General features: G+C 44.1%; 2 protein-coding genes across 4 annotated transcripts in view; one reads left to right on the top strand and one right to left on the bottom strand.

Moving 5' to 3' along the window:
* The window catches only part of LOC141107439 (butyrophilin subfamily 1 member A1-like), a 53,933-nt gene that overhangs the window by 19,013 nt on the left and 11,086 nt on the right, over positions 1–23,834 (bottom strand). For all 3 annotated transcript variants that reach the window (XM_073598156.1, XM_073598157.1, XM_073598158.1), the window contains exons 2-4: positions 10,313–10,663; positions 6,667–6,942; positions 4,434–4,550 (exon numbers count right to left, since the gene is read on the bottom strand). In XM_073598156.1, the coding sequence (XP_073454257.1) occupies positions 4,434–4,550; positions 6,667–6,942; positions 10,313–10,663 (744 nt within the window). The remainder of the gene's footprint in view (positions 1–4,433; positions 4,551–6,666; positions 6,943–10,312; positions 10,664–23,834) is intronic.
* LOC141107440 (butyrophilin subfamily 1 member A1-like) overlaps positions 13,909–23,834 on the top strand; it is a 177,170-nt gene continuing 167,244 nt past the window's right edge. Inside the window, exon 1 of the mRNA XM_073598159.1 lies at positions 13,909–14,097. The gene's annotated coding sequence lies outside the window, so the exon portion shown is untranslated. The remainder of the gene's footprint in view (positions 14,098–23,834) is intronic.

Here is a 23,834-nt window from a genome sequence, read left to right as displayed (position 1 = left end):
TGATTGATTAAAAAAAAAAATCCCAATAAGTGTATATTGATTGGTTTGCATGAAATATATATTATAAATATATGTTATATGTCTACAAACTATGGGATATATACTGGAATTTGTATTTATTTCTTTTTTATATTAGTAATTATTGGCGATCAGTGACCAGGACTGCGATAGTGTGGTGGGCAATCTGACACTAACTGTCGCTAAGGGGGGAACTAATTGCCGCTGACATCACCAGTGACACTAATATAGTGATCAGTGATAATACTATACACTGTCGCTGTACTAATGACACTGTCAGGGAAGGGGTTAACATCGAGGGTGATCAAGGGGTCGTGTAAAGTGTGCTGCTTTTTACTAAAAATCTCTTTGTTTCTTCTCCCTACTTTGCAGGGATAAGAAACAGAGAGATCATTCCCTCTGCACAGAGCCCTGTGTTGATTGTCAACACAGGGCTCTGGGCTGTGATTGGAGACAGCCAATCAGCAGGTCCCAACCATGAATCATTGGCTGGAACCTGCTGACAAACTCCCACTGTGTACAATCCCAGTAGGTGTCATGGGGGAGGTATGCATGCGCATGCCCTAAATCCATAAACAGGCAGCAATGTACCAGTACGTTGTTTTGCTTGCTCACCTGTCCGCAGTACCTTGGGGGTGGGGACTCCTTAAGTGGATAAGGAAGGGGCTGACCTAACGAAAAGCCCCCTTATAGGTCCCTCTAATCCCACTGGCCATAGTTCAAAGGCCATGCAGTGCACTCAGGTTTAGACATGTGCAATTCCTTTCGTTACAAATTATTCTTTTAACAAATTTAAACAAATTCGTTAATTTGGAAGTATCCGAATTTTCGAATTTCAGAATTTTTCTGAATACTTGGAAATTCAAAAATGTGAAAATTCAGAAACTTGAAATTCCATGAATCCGAAAATTCAAAAATTCGGAAATCCAAAAATATAAATGAAGATCTGAAAATTCAAAAGAATGAAAATCCGAAAATTCAAAAACCCGAAAATTTGAAAATCTGATAATAACTAACTAATAATAGCTTAACTATTACTAACTATTAAATTAGAAAGAAAGAAAATCAAAAAATGCAAAAATTCGAAATAATAACAACTTACTAATAATAACTAACTATTAAATTATAGGTATTGGAATTTCCTTTCAAATTTGGCTGTTAGTGAACGTGACAAATACGAATTTATCCGAACTTACGAATTATCCGTAATAACGAATGCCGCATCTAAACGAATGGAACGTAGCGAATTAATAGTAATAAATAACAATAATAATAATAAAAAATAATTATTATTATTTGTTATTATTTTGTTTCCTTCCATTTGTTTAGATGTGGCATATGTTATTTCGGATAATTCGTAACTTCGGATAAATTCGTACTCGTTACGTTCACTAACAGCCAAATTTCAAAGGAAATTCCAATACCTATAATTTAATAGTTAGTTATTATTAGTTGTTAGTTTTTATTTAAAATTTTTGTATTTTTTGATTTTTCGTTCTTTCTAATTTTCGGATTTTCCTTTCTTATTTTCAGATTTTCGAATTTATGAATTTATGAATTCCGATTTTTTGAATTTACGAATTTTCGAATTTACGAATTTTCAAATTTACGAATTTACCAATTCCGAATTTTCGAATTCCGATTTTTCGAATTTACAAATTTTTGAATTCACGAAAAAAACCAAAAAAAAAACCGAATGAAATGAAAACGAACAAATTTTTCGGCAGTGCACATGTCTTTTCAGGTTTAAAACCAGCCTCCTAGTTACATCTGCATATAAGGACCTCAAATCTTGAACATGTAGGATAGGCCTCGATCCCAAGTGATAGTGAAAGGAGAAGCAGCCCAGTGGTGAACGCACCGCTCTATCACTCTATCATGCTTTCTTCTCCTATAAGCATGCTTCTTGTTAGCACATGAACCGATTGGTTCTTTTGGCTGCTTCTCCCTCTCCCACTCTAAGCTCTGCTGTACCAGGATTGCAATAAGCTGATACCGGGCCAAATTCAGGTACTTAGACTGCTTGCATGCAAAAAAAAAAAATAAATACATTTTTATAATGTATTAATGATTACAGAGCTGCATTTATTTGAGTCATCTACATCTGCCTGGAGCTCAGCTTTAAATTTAGCTTCTCTGTGATGCGATGCGATGCAGCAAGCCGATAATTAATGTGCTGCCGGTCTTGGGGGGGGCGAGTGCAAGCTGCTGACTCACATAATTAAAAAAGTGCCGGGCGATCGGCATCACTGCACTATTGAGAGGTCCTCCGCTGCAAGCAGCGAACCGCTTACAGTCTGTTACAGTAATACAAACGGGACTTCTCTTCACCAACCGGGAGAAATCCAATAAGAGCGCTCATTTTACATTCCACCCGCCTTTAACCACTTCAGCCCCGGAAGATTTTACCTCCTTCCTGACCAGAGCACTTTTTACAATTCGGCACTGCGTCGCTTTAACTGACAATTGCGCGGTCGTGCGACGTTGTACCCAAACAAAATGTGCGTCTTTTTTTCCCTACAAACAGAGCTCTCTTTTGGTGGTATTTGATCACCTTTGCGGTTTTTATTTTTTGCGCTATAAACAAAAAAAGACCAACGATTTTGAAAAAAAAAACTATATTTTTTAAATTTTTGCTGTAATAAATATCCCCCCCCAAAAAAATGTCTTCATCGGTTTAGGCTGATATGTATTCTTCTACATATTTTTGGTAAAAAAAAAAAATCGCAATAAGCGCATATTGGTTTGCGCAAAAGTTATAGCGTCTACAAAATAGGGGATAGATTTATAGCATTTTTATCATTTATTTATTTTTCACTAGTAATGGCGGCGATCAGCGATTTTTATCAGGACTGTGACATTGTGGAGGACAAATCGGACACTTTTTTGGGACCACTGTCATTTATACAGTGATCAGAGCTAAAAATAGCAAAACATTTTACTATTATTAATTTATTGTATTTATTTTTTTTATTTTTACACTGCTTTAAAAAAAAAATGTATAACTTTTATTGCTGTTACAAGGAATGTAAACATCCCTTGTGATAGTAATAGGTGGTGACAGGTACTCTTTATGGAGAGATCTGAGGTCTATAAGACCCCAAATCCCTTCTCTGCACTTAAAAGTATTCAAAACACCAAATTAAATAAATTTTTTAAAAATGGTGCCGAACTCCAGGTATGTTTTTTCTTGTATAGTTCAGCTTCGACCAACATAAGGATGTAGGCAAGTGCAATCTATATTCTCCACTGCAGGTGGCGCTTGTCAGCTGCAGGAATGCACATGGGGGAGGAAGGCGAGAGGATCCTAGGTCCTCTATGGTTTTCCTCAGTCACAGCGAGGCAGACCCCTAATGTCACTCTGGTACTCTCCCAGAGCAGATCAAACCGCATTTTTGCTTGATCTGCTGTTTGCTGGGGATTTATAGCCCTGAACCTGGAAGTTCTCAGAGCTGAACGCTTCCAGGTTCATGCCACCCAGGGGAGGTCAGCGTATGCTCTCCATCCTGACACCCACCATGGACATCCCAGAGAACCCAGGGAAGGACAGGTAAGCCCTGATTTAATAATGGTATGGAGTTTTTTCACTTTCAATGTGAATTTTAAATTATATTGATGAAAGAGATGAAAATGTATTTTGTAAAGTAGAAATTTTCTGTGATAGTGAACATGCTCTGCTCTATTAGTACCTCGGTTGCACCATCACCTCGCCCATGTGGGGCAAAGTCAAAGGGGAGCAGGGAGAGAGTCCTCAGCCCCGGTGTAAGCTCCATATCATAGTTAGTAGACACTATAACTTTCACGCAAACCAATCAATTTACACCTATTTGGATTTTTATACCAAAGACATGTAGCAGAATACATTTTGACCTAAATTTATGAAGAAATTCGATTTTATCGAAAAGTAAAAAATATTAAACTTTTTTTGTTTTAAACATCAGTCTTTTTTTCGATTATAAAATAAAAATGTAAAAAACCCGGTGGTGATCAAATACCACCAAAAGAAAGCTCTATTTGTGTGAAAACAATTAGATACATTTCTTTTGTGCACAATGTTCCATCATTGTGCAATTACCAATTAAAGTAGCACAGTGCCAAATAGAAAAAAAAATGGCCTGGTCATGAAGGGTGTAAAACCTTCCGAAGCTAAAGTGGTCAAAAAAAATTGGACAGACAGGCTACATCCCTTGATCGGGACACAAGAGGTGTAACATTTTGCAGTACCCTTACCCCATTGTCCCAACTCAAAGGCCTTCATCCCTCAAGCTGCTGAGATGGTACATCTCCACTCTGACAAAGTGGAGGACAGGGTTATCTGAGTTTGGAAATTTTCAATCAAGTTGCGACCTGCTTCAGGGAGGTACCCTGCCTACCCCATTCCCAAAAGTCTACTTTAATTTCAAACCCGACCTTACCTTTCTCCTTTTGTTTTGAGAAGAAGAACCAAGACAACAAAGCTGAGCCAGCAAGGCCGAAGATCAAGAGGATCCAGAAGGCAATCGCCCATGGGGAGGCTCGAGGAAAGATGTCATCTGTCCAACATAAGATGGGAAAACCAAAGAGGAAAATGTCAGAGGAATATGGATTGGTGGAGAGCAGAACTTTTGAGCTGAATTGGAAAGTTGGCACAGACTACCTGCTCATGACTTCATCTATGGTGCACCAGTCTACCAATCCAACTTTTGTTGGTAGTCTGGGAACCCCCGGCTTGTGATGCAATTGAGTTAATAGTCTGAAGGCTCCCTGCTGTCTCTTACATATGGAGAGCCATATGTAACAGAATGTTGGTGCAAGGAAGTTTCTCCCAGCCACCAATCAAATGTAAACCTTCTTTAAATATAGCTAGTAATACAAGGTGTGAACTTACACAGCAAAAGCTTTAGAATGTATTCTTTTAATGACCCTATGGGGTGATCTTTGGATTTTTGCTTCAGTGTATTACTTAAAGCCCATCTCTGGGCAAATGTGGTGTTGATCCAGTGCTGAAGTCTGGGCCCACTGCCTATTGGTCTCGCTGCCACATTGCCAATGTATAAGTACCAAGTACAATAAGCATTTTATTGTACTTGGCACATATACTTTATGCATTTGACAATTAAAGTGATATTAAAGGCTATTTTTTTTTTAATTAAAACAAAAAATAGGTTATACCTGCTCTGTGCATAGATATTGCGGTCCCTTACCTCCTCTTTGGCAGTGCCCTGCTGGTGCTATCTGCTCCGTCTTCTTCTGACTGCCCCCTTAGCAAGGCATGTGCTATGGGGATGTAGGCAGGTGCAGTCTGTTTTCTCCACTGCAGGTGGCGTTCGTCCGCAGCCGCAAATCAGATGGTGGAGGAAGTGGAACCTGGTTCCTCTATTCAATTTTATGCTGGCATCCCATGTGACTTGGGTAGCCATCTTTGGTCAGGCAGAGTCTATTTAGGCCCCTGTCTCCCCAGTTTGGCATGCATTTTTGCGAATGGCAGTGTTGAGACAGGATACCCATCTGTCGGGGACAGTGCTTAGCGTCAGGGAGAGGTTTCGTAAGGAGTAGGGAAAGTTTAGGAACACGCCATCCTTCCTGGAAGCCTCCCCATTTGGGTACGGGCTAGCCAGGCCGCATTCCGCTCTTTGTGACAGACATTGTCTGCAATTCTGAGTCTTTACTTAACTGTTCCATCTCTGTTACTAATTGGGAGTGTTCCCTGTTGGGTTGTCTTCTTGACGGGCCTGCTGTGTATTGTTGGACTTCTATTACAATATATTCCTGTTACTGCACTTGGACCCTGGGTTTTTTCTGCCTGCCGAATTATGCTGCACCTACCCACAGGGGCGCCCATGTGGGTGCACTCATGAGCTGGGCTGTGTGTATCCATAGACACAAACAGCACCAGTAAGCCACACCCCTGCTCCCTCCCCACAGCCTATGGCTCCCTCTGCTTCCTGTATCTCCTGTGGGACCAGAAAGTGAGAGGAGTCAGGTAAGTGTTAAGGGATGGGGGGAATAGTTAGTAGGGAGTTTTTTTCCATAATGCAGAGAATGCATTAAGGCAAACATTTGAAGCCTTTAAAAACATTTTAACTTTGAGTTTAGAGTCCCTTGTTGTGACATAATCACTCTGTTGCAATCTTTTGAAACCTGAGAGGACCCTCCCATTGTATAGCCAATAGGAAGGGCACCTGAAGAAGGACCCTCCCACTATGCAGTCCAGGTAATAGAAGACACGGGACCATCATGTGCTGGAATATTTAGGTAAGAAAAAGTGGTATTGGGTTTAGGTTCTTTTTAACTAATCTTAGGAATTGGAGGGGGTAAAAGGTAGGGGAGGTAAGAGAATGGCTGTAGAATAGTGAAGAGCTTTGGTTCAGATTTGGGTTTGGTCTAAACTCAAGTTCAGTTGAACCTAAAAGTTATCTGTCATTGCTGGGCCAATGAGCAGTGGGTGGGAGAATTCCAGTCCTGATGTCCAGCTGATGTACACAAAGGGGCAGGGATGCTCATGACATCATTGATGTAAAATGGCCACATGGCCATGGTAGGTCAGTTTGATTAACAGCTAACTTCCAGGTTCACAACAAACACAAAACCGACCGCAAAAGAATTTTGGTTTTGTTTTAAAATTGCGATCTAAGGTGCTTATTCTGGCAATGGCCCTAGGACACCAACCTGAAACTGACACATAAACGCCGGTCTCTTTTTTTGTCACAGGATGTTGTAGTCCACAGTAGACATGCCCGCCTGAGGCATCTTGAAGATGAATGTTGCTATGAACATGGAAAAATCCCCTGGAGTATTCCGTTATGCTGTGATTCACTAGTAATGGTTCCCCATTTCCTATCACCCAGAACATGGTTGGCTCTGGAAACCACTCCTCCGAGGAACATGAGAGAACAACAGAACTGCCCTGCAGAGCAACTGCTATGAGAGGCGGAGTCCCCAAACCTACAAGAAACAAGATGGCATCAGACTGACCAATAGAGAACATGAGTGACGTTATCATTCTTACGAAAAATTTTTATCTATACAGATTATTTTTTTGGACCCAGAATTATTAATAGTGTCTTTTTCTTTGAGTATTTCATGCATCACCTAAACGGAGCAGATTCCGGTATGAGACTTTCTTTTTCCATGATGTATAACCTAAGATGTCATTAAATATAGTAGACATAAGTCTGATTCCATTGTCTGCCACACTTCTTGCCTCAGAGACATTTTCAATATCTTCCTTTGTTGCAAGCCTGATATTTCATGCCATCTCCTCACTGCCTTAAGCAACTGTCATGGTTGCCTTTCTCTAGATACATCTGGCTACAGACATCCGTCATTTTATGATATGGCCAAAGGGGCAGCTAATATTTCTGTCAATATAGTTCCTTTGATATCTCGTTTCCCTCTCTCTTTCCTTCCTTCCTTGCTTCTTCTTTCATTTTTTCCTTATTTCCTTCCTTTCCCATCCCTTCCTTCCTCAATCATTTGTCCCATAAAATGCCTTCCTTCCTTTCTCCCTCTTTAATTCTTCCCATACCATGCCATCCTTCCTTCCTCCTTTGCTGCCTTACTTTCCTTCCTCACTTCCTTCCTTCCTCTTTCGTTCTTCCAATCCCATTTTTTATTTTTCCTCCCCCCCCCTTCCATCCTTCCTGACCTAATTTTCTTACCTTTCTTGCTTCCTCCATCATGTTTCCTTCCTTCCTCTTTCGTTCTTCCCATACCATTCCTTCCTTCCTTCCTTCATTCCCTTACTTGTTTCCCTGCCTTTTTCCTCTCTTTTTCTCTCATTTTTTTCCTTCCTTCCTCACGTCCTTCCTTCCATTCCTTCTTTCCTTCCTTCCATCCATCTTTTCTTCCTTCCTTCTTCTCTTCCAACCTTTTTATTTCTATAAAATATAACATAGCATAACATATTGTTTGGGGTGGGGGGGGACTCAAGGGCAATTTGGGTGAGGGGGATGATGCGGGAGTTGAGTTTTGTACCGTTACCACAAGTTGTCTTTTAAGACATGGTTCCACCTCCCTTTGTGCTGCTCACCTGGTCTTATACTTGCCTCTGTCCCCGTTACATCAGTCTTTGCTGTGTGGCCTTGCCCAGTCTTTTTTTTTAAAACATACTCGCTTTGCATCCTGCACATCCAAGCCATGGCCCTATTCATTCTTATGGGGAACCATACTCTAATGCCCCGTACACACGGTCGGATTTTCCGATGGAAAATGTGTGATAGGACCTTGTTGTCGGAAATTCCGACCGTGTGTGGGCTCCATCGGACATTTTCCATCGGATTTTCCGACACACAAAGTTTGAGAGCAGGCTATAAAATTTTCCAACAACAAAATCCATTGTCGGAATTTCCGATCGTGTGTACACAAATCCGACGCACAAAGTGCCACGCATGCTCAGAATAAATAAAGAGATGAAAGCTATTGGCCACTGCCCCGTTTATAGTCCCGACGTACGTGTTTTACGTCACCGCGTTCAGAACGATCTGATTTTCCGACAACTTTGTGTGACCGTGTGTATGCAAGACAAGTTTGAGCCAACATCCGTCGGAAAAAATCCTAGGATTTTGTTGTCAGAATGTCCGATCAATGTCCGACCGTGTGTACGGGGCAATAGAGCCTCCAGCAATCCTGCAGAGTATGGCTCTCCCCATAGGAGGGAACAAGACCATGTGCTCAAGGGCAGGATGACCTTTTTTGAAACAAGGTTGTGTGACTTTAAGCAGATCAAGAATGAAGGTATTTCTTCAGGCATGCTTTAAAGGACAACTTATACCAAATGAACAGTTATCCTTGTACACTACAGTATATATAAAAATGGCAGTTGTAACATTCAAGTTTGCAGAATCATATTCAAATTATTCAAGGCAAATATTCAAAATCATATTCAAAATCATATTCAAGGCAAAACAATATTTTTAGCCAGAACCTTTTTTTCTCAGAAATTAGGTGCAGGAACTCAACCATGACCCTCCAATCCCCCCCGACCCCCCCCCCCCCCCCACACACACACACACACCCTAAAGACCGCATCAAATAGTGGTGTGGTCAAATTTTACTAACAGTGGAAGGGTCTTAGAGGGGCATTAAATACCAAGAGTGCATTACGTACAGAGTGCAGAGTTTGGGTGGGGGGGGGGGGGGGTTACAGAGTGCAGAGTTTAGGGTTGCGCTACATTTTTTCCTTATTTCCTTCCATTCCCATTCCTTCCTTCCTCAGTCATTCATCCCATAAAATGCCTTCCTTCCTTTCTCCCTCTTTAATTCTTCCCATACCATGCCATCCTTCCTTCCTCCTTTGCTGCCTTACTTTGCACCTTCCTTCCTCACTTCCTTCCTTCCTCTTTCATTCTTCCCATCCCATTTTTTATTTTTCCTTCCTCCCCCTTCCATCCTTCCTGACTTACTTTTTCTTACCTTTCTTGCTTCCTCCATCATTTTTCCTTCCTTCCTCTTTCGTTCTTTCCATACCATTCCTTTCTTCCTTCCTTCCTTCCTTCCTTCCTTCCTTCCTTCCTTCCTTCCTTCCCTTACTTGTTTCCCTGCCTGCATTACATACAGAGTGCAGAGTTCGGGCGGGGGGGTTACAGAGTGCAGAGTTCAGGTGGGGGGGGGTTACAGAGTGCAGAGTTTAGGGTTGCGCTACATGCAAAGCTCAGGGGTGCGCTACGTACATAGTGCAGAGTTCAGGGTTGTGCTGCCCATAGAGTGCAGAGTTCAGCCTTCCACATCTCACTTTCATCCCTCTTCAGCTCTGACCCCTGCATGCAACAGTCCCACTCCCCCTCCACTGTCCCCTTCTTCTCCTTCCCTCCTTAAAAGCTCCACCATCTTCCACATGTCTTACTTGGTGGTGCTGTATTAAGCTGAAACACCCAGCTAGCTCTAGTACCTCCCCGCATACTGTAGGGGGCTCTGCCTCTATTATTTGCAGGGAGATCCTCCAGTGGGGGTGTCCGGATCTGCACGGCACCCTGGGCACCTGCATCTCCCTTGTCCCCATCCTGCACTCAGTGGGAGCCACTCAGGAGATCAGATCCGTGGGAGCTGTTGGCAGACAAGCTGTCAGTTGTAAATACAGAAGCCAGACTTCTGTGTTTACAAGTGATAGTGGTGAGCAGGAAGCAGAGGGTCTGAGCCAGAGGTGGTGGAACAGAGTTCCACCAAGTTCCAGCTGAAAAAAGCCCTGTTTTTAGCTAAATTGCTGATCGCTACTCAGAATTAGTTGAACCTCAGCCAGTGCAAGGAGCAAAGGCTCAATACAGCCATGTCCACATGCTAATGGATAAAAAAAGTAACACATTTTGGTCAGACTAACCCACAACACTGAGCGTCATGATTCCCTCTTCGTCGATCTGGGCCGTGGCGTTCTCCACAAAGCAGTGATATTCGCCTGCGTCGGAGAGGCGGACCTGGCGCAGACTAAGTGATAGGTCTCCTTTGTCTGGTCCAGCCAGCATAAAGGCTCGCCCGCGATAATCTGGACTCTGTTGCTGTCGGTCTTCGTTGCCATCTTTGAGCAGGAAGGCGACATTGTGGTAAAGGTCACGAAACCAACGCACCTCCAGGCCAACGCCAGGCAATGGTGGGGTTACAGTGCAGGGCAAGATAACGTCCGATCCCACCGCTGCCACCAGGAGCTTCTGCTGGGTGTGGATACGAAACTTTGCTGAAAATGGAAAAAGGGATAGAGATAAATAAAGTCAGGAGAAAGTTGGAAGGCCTCATTCTGCATAAGGATTCAAAGCAAGAGGGTCAACATGGCCGTAAGCTAGCAGGGTTTTCAGAACAAGGGGCCAGTAATGGCAGCCTCCATTTTTATCCATTTACAGATTTTCCTTTATTCTAGTACTTTCACTAACATGGATGTACAGAATAACATTCTGAAAACATTTTTAAAGCGGTTGTAATCCTCAGACATGAAATATGAACAAAGCCTATCCCTCTATAGTGTGTACTTGTTTCAAGTAAGAGCACTATGGGGTTGATTTACTAAAGCTGGAGAATGCAAACTTTGGTGCAGTTGTGCACGGTAGCCAATCAGCTTCTAACATCAGCTTGTTCAATTAGGCGTTAACAAATAATTCTGGCAATTGATTGGTTTCTATGCAGAGCTGCACCAGATTGTGCAATCTCCAGTTTTAGTAAATCAAGTGTCATTTCTGTCTGCTGCCTCCTTGCTCTGCAATCAGCATGAGTCACTTCAAACAATTTTTCCTGACACCAAGAGAAAAAAAGGTGACAGGGGAGGGAGATCCAGCACACAGCCTATGATTGACAGCCTCATCTCTGTTCCTGTGTGCTGTGTGTAGGGGGTGTGTCTCTTCCCTCCAATCAGTTCTCAGAGCTCTCCTCACTGAGCTCTGCAGAGGGTCATTTTAGCTCTCCGCCCTCTTATTTCTGAACTCTCAGACAAGCTTTATAAATCCAGCACTTTGAATGGATGCAGAGGAGAAAATAATGCAGATAAGCAGGTACAACTTATGTAGGAGGATTTGTTTAATCTCTGTGTATCATCTGAGGCCAGTCACTTCACTGGGTATATGTAACACACGAGCGGACTTTTCGACCGGACTGGTCCGACGGACTATCCGACGGACTTTCAACGGACTTTCCCAACGAACGGACTTGCCTACACACGATCACACCAAAGTCCGACGGATTCGTACGTGATGACGTACGACCGGACTAAAATAAGGAAGTTCATAGCCAGTAGCCAATAGCTGCCCTAGCGTGGGTTTTAGTCCATCAGACTAGCATACAGACGAGTGGATTTTTCGACCGGACTCCGTCCATCGGAAAGATTTGAAACATGTTTTATTTCTAGGCCCGTCGGACTTTTGGGGAAAAAAAAGTCCGCTGGAGCCCACACACGATCGAATTGTCTGATGGAGTCCGGTCCGCCGGACCAAGTCTGCCGGAAAGTCCGCTCGTGTGTACGCGGCATAAGGGTTTACAACAACTTTGAAGCCCCACTCCAGGATGAAACCTTTTTTCCACCCCTCCCATCCACCTCTAACCCAGTTAGTGCTTTACCTTGTGAAGCCAGATATACTCACCTAAGTCTCCCCCCTCCAGGTTCCTAACTGCCACCAGTTCTGCAAATCCAGTGGTATGATGGAGGTCAAGATCTTCAATCCTCCACCAACACCCTGTGATGATGTCAGTCCTCTTCTGGATCTTGAGAGGACACTGCCACTGGACATCCAATAGGAAGTGTCCATGTCTTGCAGTCACCAACACCCAAAGATGGACCCAAGCAGCAGGTAAACAGAAGAAAAGTCTGGAGGTTGCAGCATCATATGACCACAGCTTAAGTTAAGTCAAAAGGGGCATTTAGGTAGGGACTTTTTTTGATCCAGCAATCAGATAGAGAGGATTGGAGGGGGTAGGAAGGGGGTGAAATCTATCCCAGAGAGGGACTTTACATTTTGTGAAGTTTACAAATGTTTAACACATTTTCACAGCTGTTCAGATAAACATATTCATTTGATTGTTACTATAGCCATAGTCCAGTTTTGACCCTTGCTAGATATGGAGGTCCCAGTGTAAGAACTCCACATATACTGTACAGTCTAATGAGAGCGCCAATCAAAAGTCTGAAAGTCCAGGATTTTTTACTAATGAAATGAAAGCAGGATCACACTAAGCAGCGTATGCATTTTGGGGACCAAACAACACACCCTTCCTCAGGGCTATAAGGGAAAAAAAGGAAAAAAACGATAGATAAATATGAACTCTGGCTAGCCGATTGGCTGACTAGAGTAGTGACATCAGTGTTAATACACCATGCAATGGTACAAGTAGTGAGCTGGCTCTGCATAGGAGGATGGCCCCTTCCTGTTCCAACATGACTGCCCACCAGTGCACAAAGCAAGGTCCATAAAGACATGGATGAGCGAGTTTGGGGTGGAGGAACTTGACTGGCCTGTACACAGAGTCCTGATCTCAACCCAATAGAACACCTTTGGGATGAATTCGAGCAGAGACTGCGAGCCAGCGTTTCTCGTCCAACATCAGTGCCCGACCTCACAAATCCGCTTCTGGAAGAATGGTCAAACATTCCCATAGACACACTCCTAAACCTTGTGGACGGCCTTCCCAGAAGAGTTGAAGCTGTTATAGCTGCAAAGGGTGGGCCAACTCAATATTGAACCCTACAGACTAAGACTGGGATGCCATTAAAGTTCATGTGTGTGTAAAGGCAGGCGTCTCAATATACTGTGTGTGTGTGTGTGTGTGTATATATATATATATATATATATATATATATATATAAACTCTGGCCAGCTGATTGGCTGACTGGTGCCGTGACATCAGAGTTAGTAGTGAGCCGGCTCTGCATAGGAGGAGAGAGATGGGAGGAGGGATGGGTTTTTCTCATATCCCCCCCGGCCAATGTAAGGATGTGTTGCCACAGTATATTGCTCATGTATTGGCACTACTGCCAGTGTGTTGCAAAAATTATATACCGTATATGCAATATATTTTTTCCACCAATAGCTAAAAAGTACTGAAAGTATGTAATGCCACAATATGTTGCCCATGTATTGCCACAGCTGCCAGTTTGTTGGAACAATTATTTATATGCAATATATTTTTTTTAAAGGTTATAGCCGGTCATACTTGAGTTTGGCATAATTTACATTTTTTCGTTTTGAAGTTCAATGCCAAAACGTGATGCTTGTGGTGCCTAAAAGTACCGTACCACCGTGGACTTGCCACACTCTGTTCAATTATCTCACCAAAAATACCAATCTTGGCACAATAAACCAAAGAGCACTGCGGGGGGGGCATAACATCAGACACCTGGGAGAGGCATTGAGCCAATTACAGGAAAATAGGGATGATGATTTTTGGAAATCCTCTCTCTAGAGCAGGCTTTCTCAACCAGTGTGCCGTCAGAGGTTCTCAGGTGTGCCGCGGGATCAGGGGAGAGAAGGGCTGTCAGATGAGCCCGATCTCCCGATCTCCTGCCGAACTGTACATCGGCACTGTGAGAAACTCCGTCAACCTCAAAAGTGAAAGTAAAGTGCAGGGGAGTGTGCTGTGCTCTCTGCTTCCCCCTACAGTGCAGTACCCGGCTGAATGAGGAAATGAAAGGTACTGTGCTAGAAGCTAGATTCGTTTTAAAAGGGCTTTATACATGTGTCTGTGTGTGTGTACACGTGTCTGTATGTGTTTTTTTGTATATGTGTGTGTGCATGTGTATGTATGTGTGTGTGCATGTGTCTGTATGTGTGCATGTGTCTGGTATGTGTGTGCATGTGTCTGTATGTGCATGAGCATGTGAGTGTCTGTATGTGTGTGTGTACGTCTGTATGTGTGTTTGTACATGTGTGTGTGTGCATGTGAGTGTCTGTCTGTATGTGTGTTTGTACATGTGTGTGTGCGCATGTGTGTTTGTGTGTGTGTGTGTCTGTATGTGTGTGTGTGTGTCTGTATGTGTGTGTGTCTGTATATGTGTGTGTGTGTCTGTATGTGTGTGCGCATGTGTGTGCATGTGTCTGCATGTGTGTGTGTGTGTGTGTGTGTGTGTGTGTACGTGTCTGTATGTGTGTGTGTGCACGTGTCTGCATGTGTGTGTGTGCACGTGTCGTATGTATAAGTGTCTGTATGTATGTGTCTGTATGCGTGTGTGCACGTATATATGTGTGTGTGTGTATATGTTACTTTTAATCCTGACACCCCTCAATTCCTGTACCATCAGAACTGCTTTTGTAGGTCTTGTTTGTGATAGCAGCAAGGACTGCTTCTCCTCTGAAGAGACCAAAGCATGCCCCTAGAGCGGGACTTTTAAGGCACTACCATCAATGATACAATGTAAGTAAAAAATATAATTTTATTACAAAAATCAGAAGAACAACAAAAAATAATTATTATTATATTATTATTTATTTTTTGTCGTTCTTCTGATTTTTGTAATAAAATTATATTTTTTACTTACATTGTATCATTGATGGTTGTGCCTTAAAAGTCCCGCTCTAGGGGAATGCTTTGGTCTCTTTGGACTTTTGGGATGTGGCACACCCTCTGCTTATAACTACTCTGTCAGAGGCCTCTTTTTTTTTTTTTTGCTTCTCCTCTGAAAAGCAACCTATGCACAAATCGCTTTTCAGAGGCATTTGACAGGCAGTAAAGAGGCATTATGTTGCCTCCTCACCACCTGTTTTAATGCAGCATCACTACACCGCAACCGTGCAATGCACACAGTTGCAGGGTAGTTGCAGTGCAGACCCATTCACCCTGGGTATACCTCCAGCTGCAGCCACAACATGTGTACACTTTATCTCTGCAGCTAAAGGGGAAGAATTTGGGGGTGGTAAATACAGCTTAACCATGTGCTTTTACCACCCCTCCAACCCGACATGTGAACAAGCCCTTGGTTCACACCTGTGTGGCTGCGTGCTGCGTGTAGTGCAGCCCATTCATTCCGACCTTTTTTTTTTTTTTTTAAATTGCACTGCACCAAAAGCACCCCACATTTTCCAATGTGTGAGGTACCATTAAGAATTAATGGCACCCCTAAAGAGCAGAGCATTTGTCTGTGTGTCAGGAACGAGTGCGATTTTGCGCATGTTCCGCGACACACAGTAACGTGAACTAAGCCTTGGACTGGGGTGCCTCAAGACTGAAAATACTTTTTAAGGGTGCCCCGACTGGAAAAAGGTTGAGAAACACTGGTCTAGAGTACTGTTGCCATGTTTTAAAGCGAAAGAAATTTGATACATATATATTTTTTTTTTGAACGTTAGAAAAAGTCTTTGGACCCAAACGGGAAGGCAGTTTTTAATTAGCATTAAATTACAAAATGACTTGTTTAGCTGTTATATACCTTTACGTTATATCATATATCATTTTATTTTTTTATTTTTTTTCCTTTAAATAACTGAGAACGCAATTGTAGGTGAGAGGCATTTCAATCCATAAAGCATGAATTTCCTTGTAAGTCACACAGGCAAGTGCAGTATTGAATTGCTGCAATGTGATTAAGAATAAGGAACATGAAATAGCATTGCTATTGATTGTCAGTGAATCGCGGTCCTCAGATTTACTGCAGGGATCAATAGAAAGCATCCAGCTTCTGCAGACACCGAGCTGAAATCTGTGCTTGTCTTATTTAAAGGGAAACAACAGGTTTCTGGATATACACTGAGCAAAATTATAAAAGCAACACTTTTGTGTTTCCCCTTATTTATCATCAGCTGAACTCAAAGATCTACGACTTTTTCTATGTACACAAAAGGCCGATTTCTCTCAAATATTGTTCAAAAATCTGTCTAAATCTGTGTTGGTGAGCACTTCTCCTTTGCCGAGATAATCCATCTACCTCACAGGTGTGGCATATCAAGATGCTGATTAGACAGCATGATTATTGCACAGGTGTGCCTTAGGCTGGCCACAATAAAAGGCCACTCTAAAATGTGCAGTTTTATCATACAGCACAATGCCACAGATGTCGCAAGTTTTGAGGTTGCGTGCAATTGGCAGGCTGACTGCAGGAATGTCAACCAGAGCTGTTGCCCTTGAATTGAATGTTCATTTCTCTACCATAAGCCGTCTACAAAGGCGTTTCGGAAAATTTGGCAGTACATCCAACCGGCCTCACAACCGCAGACCACATGTAATCACACCATCCCAGGACCTCCACATCCAGCATCTTCACCTCCAAGATCGTCTGAGACCAGCCACCCGGACAGCTGCTGCAACAATCGGTTTGCATAACCAAAGAATTTCTGCACAAACTGTCAGAAACCGTCTCAGGGAAGCTACATAGTTACATAGTAGGTGAGGTCGAAAAAAGACATCAAGTCCATCAGGTCCAACCTATATGAGCTCATCTGCTCGTCGTCCTCATCGGGGTCTCCACCTGACTGCGGTTCATCGTCCTAACCGTCTTGAGTGGGCAAATGCTCACATTCGATGATGGCACTTTGGAGAGGTGTTCTCTTCACAGATGAATCCCGTTTTTCACTGTACAGGGCAGATGGCAGACAGCGTGTATGGCGTTGTGTTTGCATTGTGGATGGAATGGCCCATGGTGGCGGTGGGGTTATGGTATGGACAGACGCATATGGAGAACCAACACAGGTGCATTTTATTGATGGCTTTTTGAATGCACAGAGATACCATGAAGAGATCCTGAGGCCCATTCTTGTGCCATTCATCCACGACCATCACCTCATGTTGCAGCATGATAATGATAATGCACGGCCCCCATGGTGCAAGAATCTGTACACAATTCCTGGAAGCTGAAGACATCCCAGTTCTTACATGGCCAGCATACTCACCGGACATGTCACGCAATGAGCATGTTTGGGATGCTCTGGATCGGCGTATACAACAGCGTGTTCCAGTTCCTGCCAATATCCAGCAACTCTGCACAGCCATTGAAGAGGAATGGACCAACATTCCACAGGCCACAATCAACAACCTGATCAACTCTATGTGAAGGAGATGTGCTGCACTGTGTGAGGCAAATGGTGGTCATACCAGATACTGACTGGTTTTCTGACCCCCCCCCCCAATACAGTAAAACTGCACATTTTACGCTCGGTTCACACTAGGACGACTTGTCAGGCGACCAAGGTCGCCTGACAAGTAGCGTCCCGTTCAGTACAATGGAACCGTTCTAAGGGGAGCGACGCAAGTCGCTCCGACTTAGAAAAAGGTTCCTGTACGACTTTGGGGGCGACTTGGGGCGACTTGCATAGACTTCTATACAGAAGTCGTTTTGTAAGTCGCCCGGGCAGTCGTGTGCAGGTCGCCTCGGTGAGGCGACCTGCAAGTCGTGCCGCCTCTGGTGTGAACCGAGGCTTAAGCTAACAAAAAGAACGGTAGTTGCGCTGTAATGAAAAGGGGAAAGGGGAAGTGGAATAATGGGAGGGATGAAGTATAAAGTGAATGTGATAGAGAGGTGGAAAACAGCTCCAGAAAGGGGCCACAAATAAAAAGAAGGTAACAATATACAAAATGGTGAACTCAGGTGGGGTAAATATAATATATGATAAGTGTGGCGATTACAATAAATATCTCAAAACATAAATATACAATATATGGAGTTGAACAAACTTAAAGTGGAGTTCCACCCAAAAGTGGAACTTCCTCTCATCGGATTCCTCCCCCCCTCCAGTGTCACAGTTGACACCTTTCAGGGGGGAGGGGGGTGCAGATACCTGTATATTACAGGTATCTGTACCCACTTCCGGCATAGATAGCCGCAGAATCTGCGGTTATTTACGCCACTTCCTGTCCCCCGCCCGCTGTCTGCTGGGAAACACACGGGTCCCAGAGACAGCAGGGACCATCCGTATTGCGCTGCGCGACTCGCGCGTGCGCAGTAGGGAACCAGGAAGTGAAGCCGCAGGGCTTCACTTCCTGATTCCCTTAATGAAGATGGAGGCGGCAGCACCCGAGGACCGAGAGACGGTTCGGCCTCGGGTGCCGACATCGCGGGCGCCCTGGACAGGTAAGTGCCCATGTTTTAAAAGTCAGCAGCTGCAGTATTTGTAGCTGCTGACTTTTTAAAAAAAAAAAGTTCGGCGGAGCTCTGCTTTAAGTGAAAAAACTCAACAAAACGCCCCAGTTGCTCTAGTCTCCAGACTAGCACAAATTAACTAACAGAAATATGAAGACTGGATTAAGTGAGTCCATATGAGTGAATAAATAACAGTGCCGCCACCAAACAACGTGCAACTCTTCCGTGTAAACACCTTCGTGTCTTTAAGCAGCTCACCTTACTGCTGTAAGGTATACAGCATGTGCTTAGTTAGAGACCACGGGCGGACATGGATATCCCATCCGGTGTTGCAAATGGTTCCAGTGGTGGGTATATAAAATGATCAATAAAAATGACATAAGCTGTATATCAAATATAACACCGTGACGATCAGAGGGGGGGGTGGACCAAAGGAAAAGGGTGCACTCACTTGTTGAAAGTGAGTGTGGGCATCAATCCACGAACGCCGAGTTCGTATGCCTCAGTAGATGTCCTCAATTGGTCCCAGCTCCGCAATGCTCGTCAGATAGAGTAGGTGTGTATTGGGTATAGAGAAAGAGTATACATAGCATAATCCCGTATGGTAGACTAATTTTATTTAAAACAATAAAGCAGACTCACATTTAAAAGCAGACTGCGGCACATAACGTCCACGAGCACCGAGCTCGTCTCCTGCCGTTGAGATGTGACAGTGTCCCGTGCTCCAATCCTAAAGGATCTTTAAGCTACTTTCACACTTGGGGCATTGGCAGTAAAGTACCGATTTTTTTAGCAACTCTTTACCGTCGTTTTTGCGGAGGTTTTTGGCCGCTAGCAGAGAGCTTTTAACCCCAGCTAGCGGCCAAAAAAGGGCTAAAGCCGCCCCGCAAAGCGCTGTTACAGTGGCGCTATGCCGGAGGTGTGCCGGCGCTGCCCACTGATTTCAATGGGCAGGGGCACTTTAGGAGCGGTGTATACACCTCGCTCCTGCAGCGCTGCAAAGATGTGGCTTGCAGGACTTTTTTTGGTGTCCTGCCAGCGCACTGCTCCAGTGTGAAATCACACGGGCTTTCACACCGGAGTTAGAGGAGAGGCTTTTTATAGGTGCTATGCAGGCACTATTTTTAGCGCTATAGCGCCTGTAAAGCACCTCAGTGTGAAAGCAGCCTTAGAGTGGCCTTTTATTGGGGCCAGCCTAAGTCACACCTGCAGTGGCATTGTTAGGTGGGTGCGGGTGGTGCGGTCCGCACCCGGGTGACACCCGCCAGAGGGGTGACACCCGTAGGTAGCGGCACGCACCGCAAACACTGCCCGCTGACCTGATCTGCTCCTCAGGTCTTGCGCTGTGTGCCTCAGCGCAGCGAACTGAAGCCGCCTCCCCTTCCTCTTTGTTTACATCCACACAGGAGGAGGAGGAGCCCGAGGGACAAGGCTGTGTGTATCGTCCGCGCTGTTCTGAGGTCTGTAAAATTTATGTATATGTGGGTTGACATGTGCAGGGGGATTCTATATTAATGGGGGGCTCTGCACTGAGGGGGGGATTCTATATTAATGGGGGGCTCTGCACTGAGGGGGGATTCTATACTAATGGGGGTTCTGCACTGAGGGGGGATTCTTTATTAATGGGGGTTCTGCACTGAGGGGGGATTCTATACTAATGGGGGCTCTGCACTGAGGAGGGATTCTATACTAATGGGGGCTCTGCACTGAGGGGGGATTCTATACTAATGGGGGTTTGCACTGAGGGGGAATTTTATACTGATGGGGGTTTGCACTGAGGGGGGTTCTATACTAATGGGGGTTGGCACTGAGGGGGGGGATTTTATACTGATGGGGGCCTGCACTGAGGGGGGATTCTATACTGATGGGGAAGTCTGCACTGAGGGGGGATTCTATACTAATGGGGGGGGGGTCTGCACTGAGAGGGGGATTCCATACTGATGGGGGTCAGCACTGAGGGGGGTGTATGTACTGATGGGGGGGTCTGCACTGAGGTGGGAGGTTGATACTGATGGAGGGGGGTCTGCAGACTCTGCACTGATGGAGGGTGTCTGTACTGATGGGGGGTCTGCAATAAGGGAGGGGAGTCGTAACTGAGGGAGGGGGTCAGTACTTATTGGGGTTCCATACTAAAGAAGGGGGGTCTGCACTGAGCAGGGGTCTGTACTGATGGAGGGGGGTCTGTACTGAGGGAGGGAAGTCTGTACTTAGTGGGGGGGTCTATCGTGATGGAAGGGGGTCTGTACTGAGGGGGGCTATATTGATGGAGTGGGGTCTGTAGTTAGTGGAGGGGGGTCTGTACTGAGGTAGTTGGTGGAGGAGGGGGTGACACCAATTTTTTCGGCACCGGGTGACACCAACCCTAGTGACGCCACTGCACACCTGTGCAATAATCATGCTGTCTAATCAGCATCTTGATATGACACACCTGTGAGGTGGATGGATTATCTTAGCAAAGGAGAAGTGCTCACTAACACCGATTTAGACAGATTTGTGAACAATATTTGAGAGAAATAGGCCTTTTGTGTACTTAGAAAAAGTCGTAGATCTTTGCATTCAGCTCTTGATAAATACGGGGCAAACACAAAAGTGTTGCGTTTATAATTTTGCTCAAATGTGTGTGTCACTGGCGCAAAACCTGTTCTATCAATCAATATAAAAGTGATATCTGTAGCTGCTGCATCCAAAAAATTCTCGAGAGAAAAAAATTAAAAGTGCTTTGTGTGTGGATGCGCTGCTCTCATTTGTACTCTCTTTCCTATCTATGTGTATCCTATCTGTTAAACATAATCTTATTCACCATCCACCTATATAAATACATCACATTAAGCAACAACCATATGCAAATTATATAAATCATATAAAAGTCCGGTGACATGTATCACATGATAATAAATTCCCTTCATATATGCTTGCAAATCTTCCGTTAGTTTGCCGTGATCGGCGTGCTCTTGTGTTTAATCAATTTAAAGTGACTTAGTGCTTCACCACCACCTGTGAGATTGGCCACTCACCAGATATTTCTTTAAAACTGCACCTTTGGTTCATTCATAGGGATAACCACTCCACTCAAAGGGAACTTCTCCAATAGCTATACTAGGACCTTAGTGTTCCTCATAAAAATGGATGAAGACAATCATCGCACAATAACGTTTAAAACCTTTATTTTATAAAATACAGAAAAACTATGCACTCACATTTCCAAGTGCCATTAAGCCGGCACAGAGCTTTTCCAGCAGTTAGGGACGGGTGGGCGCTGCAGCCCGGTTCGCCTAGTGTGTGCTGTGCTGCCTCCGTGTGCCGCTTGCGTTCCCCCCTTGTGTCCGTTCGCGTCCTCACCAACCACGCTCGTTCCCGGTCACGTGGGTACAAAAATCTCCCAGCAGCCTCTACGCGTTTCGCATTCCAATGTGACGCACATTGGAATGCGAAACGCGTAGAGGCTGCTGGGAGATTTTTGTACCCACGTGACCGGGAACGAGCGTGGTTGGTGAGGACGCGAACGGACACAAGGGGGGAACGCAAGCGGCACACGGAGGCAGCACAGCACACACTAGGCGAACCGGGCTGCAGCGCCCACCCGTCCCTAACTGCTGGAAAAGCTCTGTGCCGGCTTAATGGCACTTGGAAATGTGAGTGCATAGTTTTTCTGTGTTTTATAAAATAAAGGTTTTAAACGTTATTGTGCGATGATTGTCTTCATCCATTTTTATGAGGAACACTAAGGTCCTAGTATAGCTATTGGAGAAGTTCCCTTTGAGTGGAGTGGTTATCCCTATGAATGAACCAAAGGTGCAGTTTTAAAGAAATATCTGGTGAGTGGCCAATCTCACAGGTGGTGGTGAAGCACTAAGTCACTTTAAATTGATTAAACACAAGAGCACGCCGATCACGGCAAACTAACGGAAGATTTGCAAGCATATATGAAGGGACTTTATTATCATGTGATACATGTCACCGGACTTTTATATGATTTATATAATTTGCATATGGTTGTTGCTTAATGTGATGTATTTATATAGGTGGATGGTGAATAAGATTATGTTTAACAGATAGGATACACATAGATAGGAAAGAGAGTACAAATGAGAGCAGCGCATCCACACACAAAGCACTTATAATTTTGCTCAGTGTATATATATATATCAGTACAGTGTCTTGAAAAAGTATTCATACCCCTTGAAATTTTCCACATTTTGTCATGTTACAACCAAAGGCATAAATGTATTTTATTTGGATTTTATGTGATAGACCAACACAAAGTGGCACATAAATGTGAAGTGAAAGGAAAACGATAAATGGTTTTCAAAATTTTTTACAAATAAATATGTGAAAAGTGTGGGGTACATTTGTATTTAGCCCCCTTTACTCTGATACCCCCAACTAAAATCTAGTGGAACCAGTTGCCTTCGGAAGTCACCTAATTAGTAGAGTTCACCTGTGTGTAATTTAATCTCAGTATAAATACATCTGTTCTGTAAAAGCCCTCAACAAAGGTTTGTTAGAGAACAAATGTCTGTATTGCCAATAAGCCTTTACAGGTTACTAGTTTAGAGTTACACAGGAGATCTGGTGTTAGAATTAATGCTCTCATTATAACTTTCACGACAGTACCTCAAGTGTGGTGCGAACAGCATATACAGTATCTCAAAAAACTAAGTACACCCCTCACATTTCTGTAAATCTTTTCTTCTATCTTTTCATGTGACAACACTGAAGAAATGACACTTTGCTACAATGTAAAGTAGTGAGTGTACAGCTTGTATAACAGTGTACATTTGCTGTCCCCTCAAAATAACTCAACACACAGCCATTAATGTCTAAACCACTGGCAACAAAAGTGAGTACACCCCTAAGTGAAAATGTCCAAATTGGGCCCAAAGTGTCAATATTTTGTGTGGCCTCCATTATTTTCCAGCACTGCCTTAACCCTCTTGGGCATGGAGGTCACCAGAGCTTCACAGGTTGCCACTGGAGTCCTCTTCCCCTCCTCCATGACGACATCACAGAGCTGGTGGGTGTTAGAGACCTTGGGCTCCTCCACCTTACGTTTGAGGATGTCCCACAGATGCTTAATAGGGTTTAGATCTGGAGACATGCTTGGCCAGTCCATCACCTTTACCCTCATGTTCTTTAGCAAGGCAGTGGTCGTTCTGGAGGTGTGTTTGGGGTCGTTATCATGTTGGAATTCTGCCCGCGGCCCAGTCTCCGAAGGAAGGGGATCATGCTCTGCTTCAGTATGTCACAGTACATGTTGGCATTCATGGTTCCCTCAATGAATTGTAGCCCTCCAGTGCCGGCAGCACTCATGCAGCCCCAGACCATGACACTCCCATCACCATGCTTGACTGTAGACAAGACA

Source organism: Aquarana catesbeiana, linkage group LG09, assembly GCF_042186555.1.
Source record: "Aquarana catesbeiana isolate 2022-GZ linkage group LG09, ASM4218655v1, whole genome shotgun sequence".
Classification (NCBI taxonomy): domain Eukaryota; kingdom Metazoa; phylum Chordata; class Amphibia; order Anura; family Ranidae; genus Aquarana; species Aquarana catesbeiana.
Note: the sequence above shows the minus strand (reverse complement) of the source record. Positions and strands in the feature narration are given on the sequence as shown.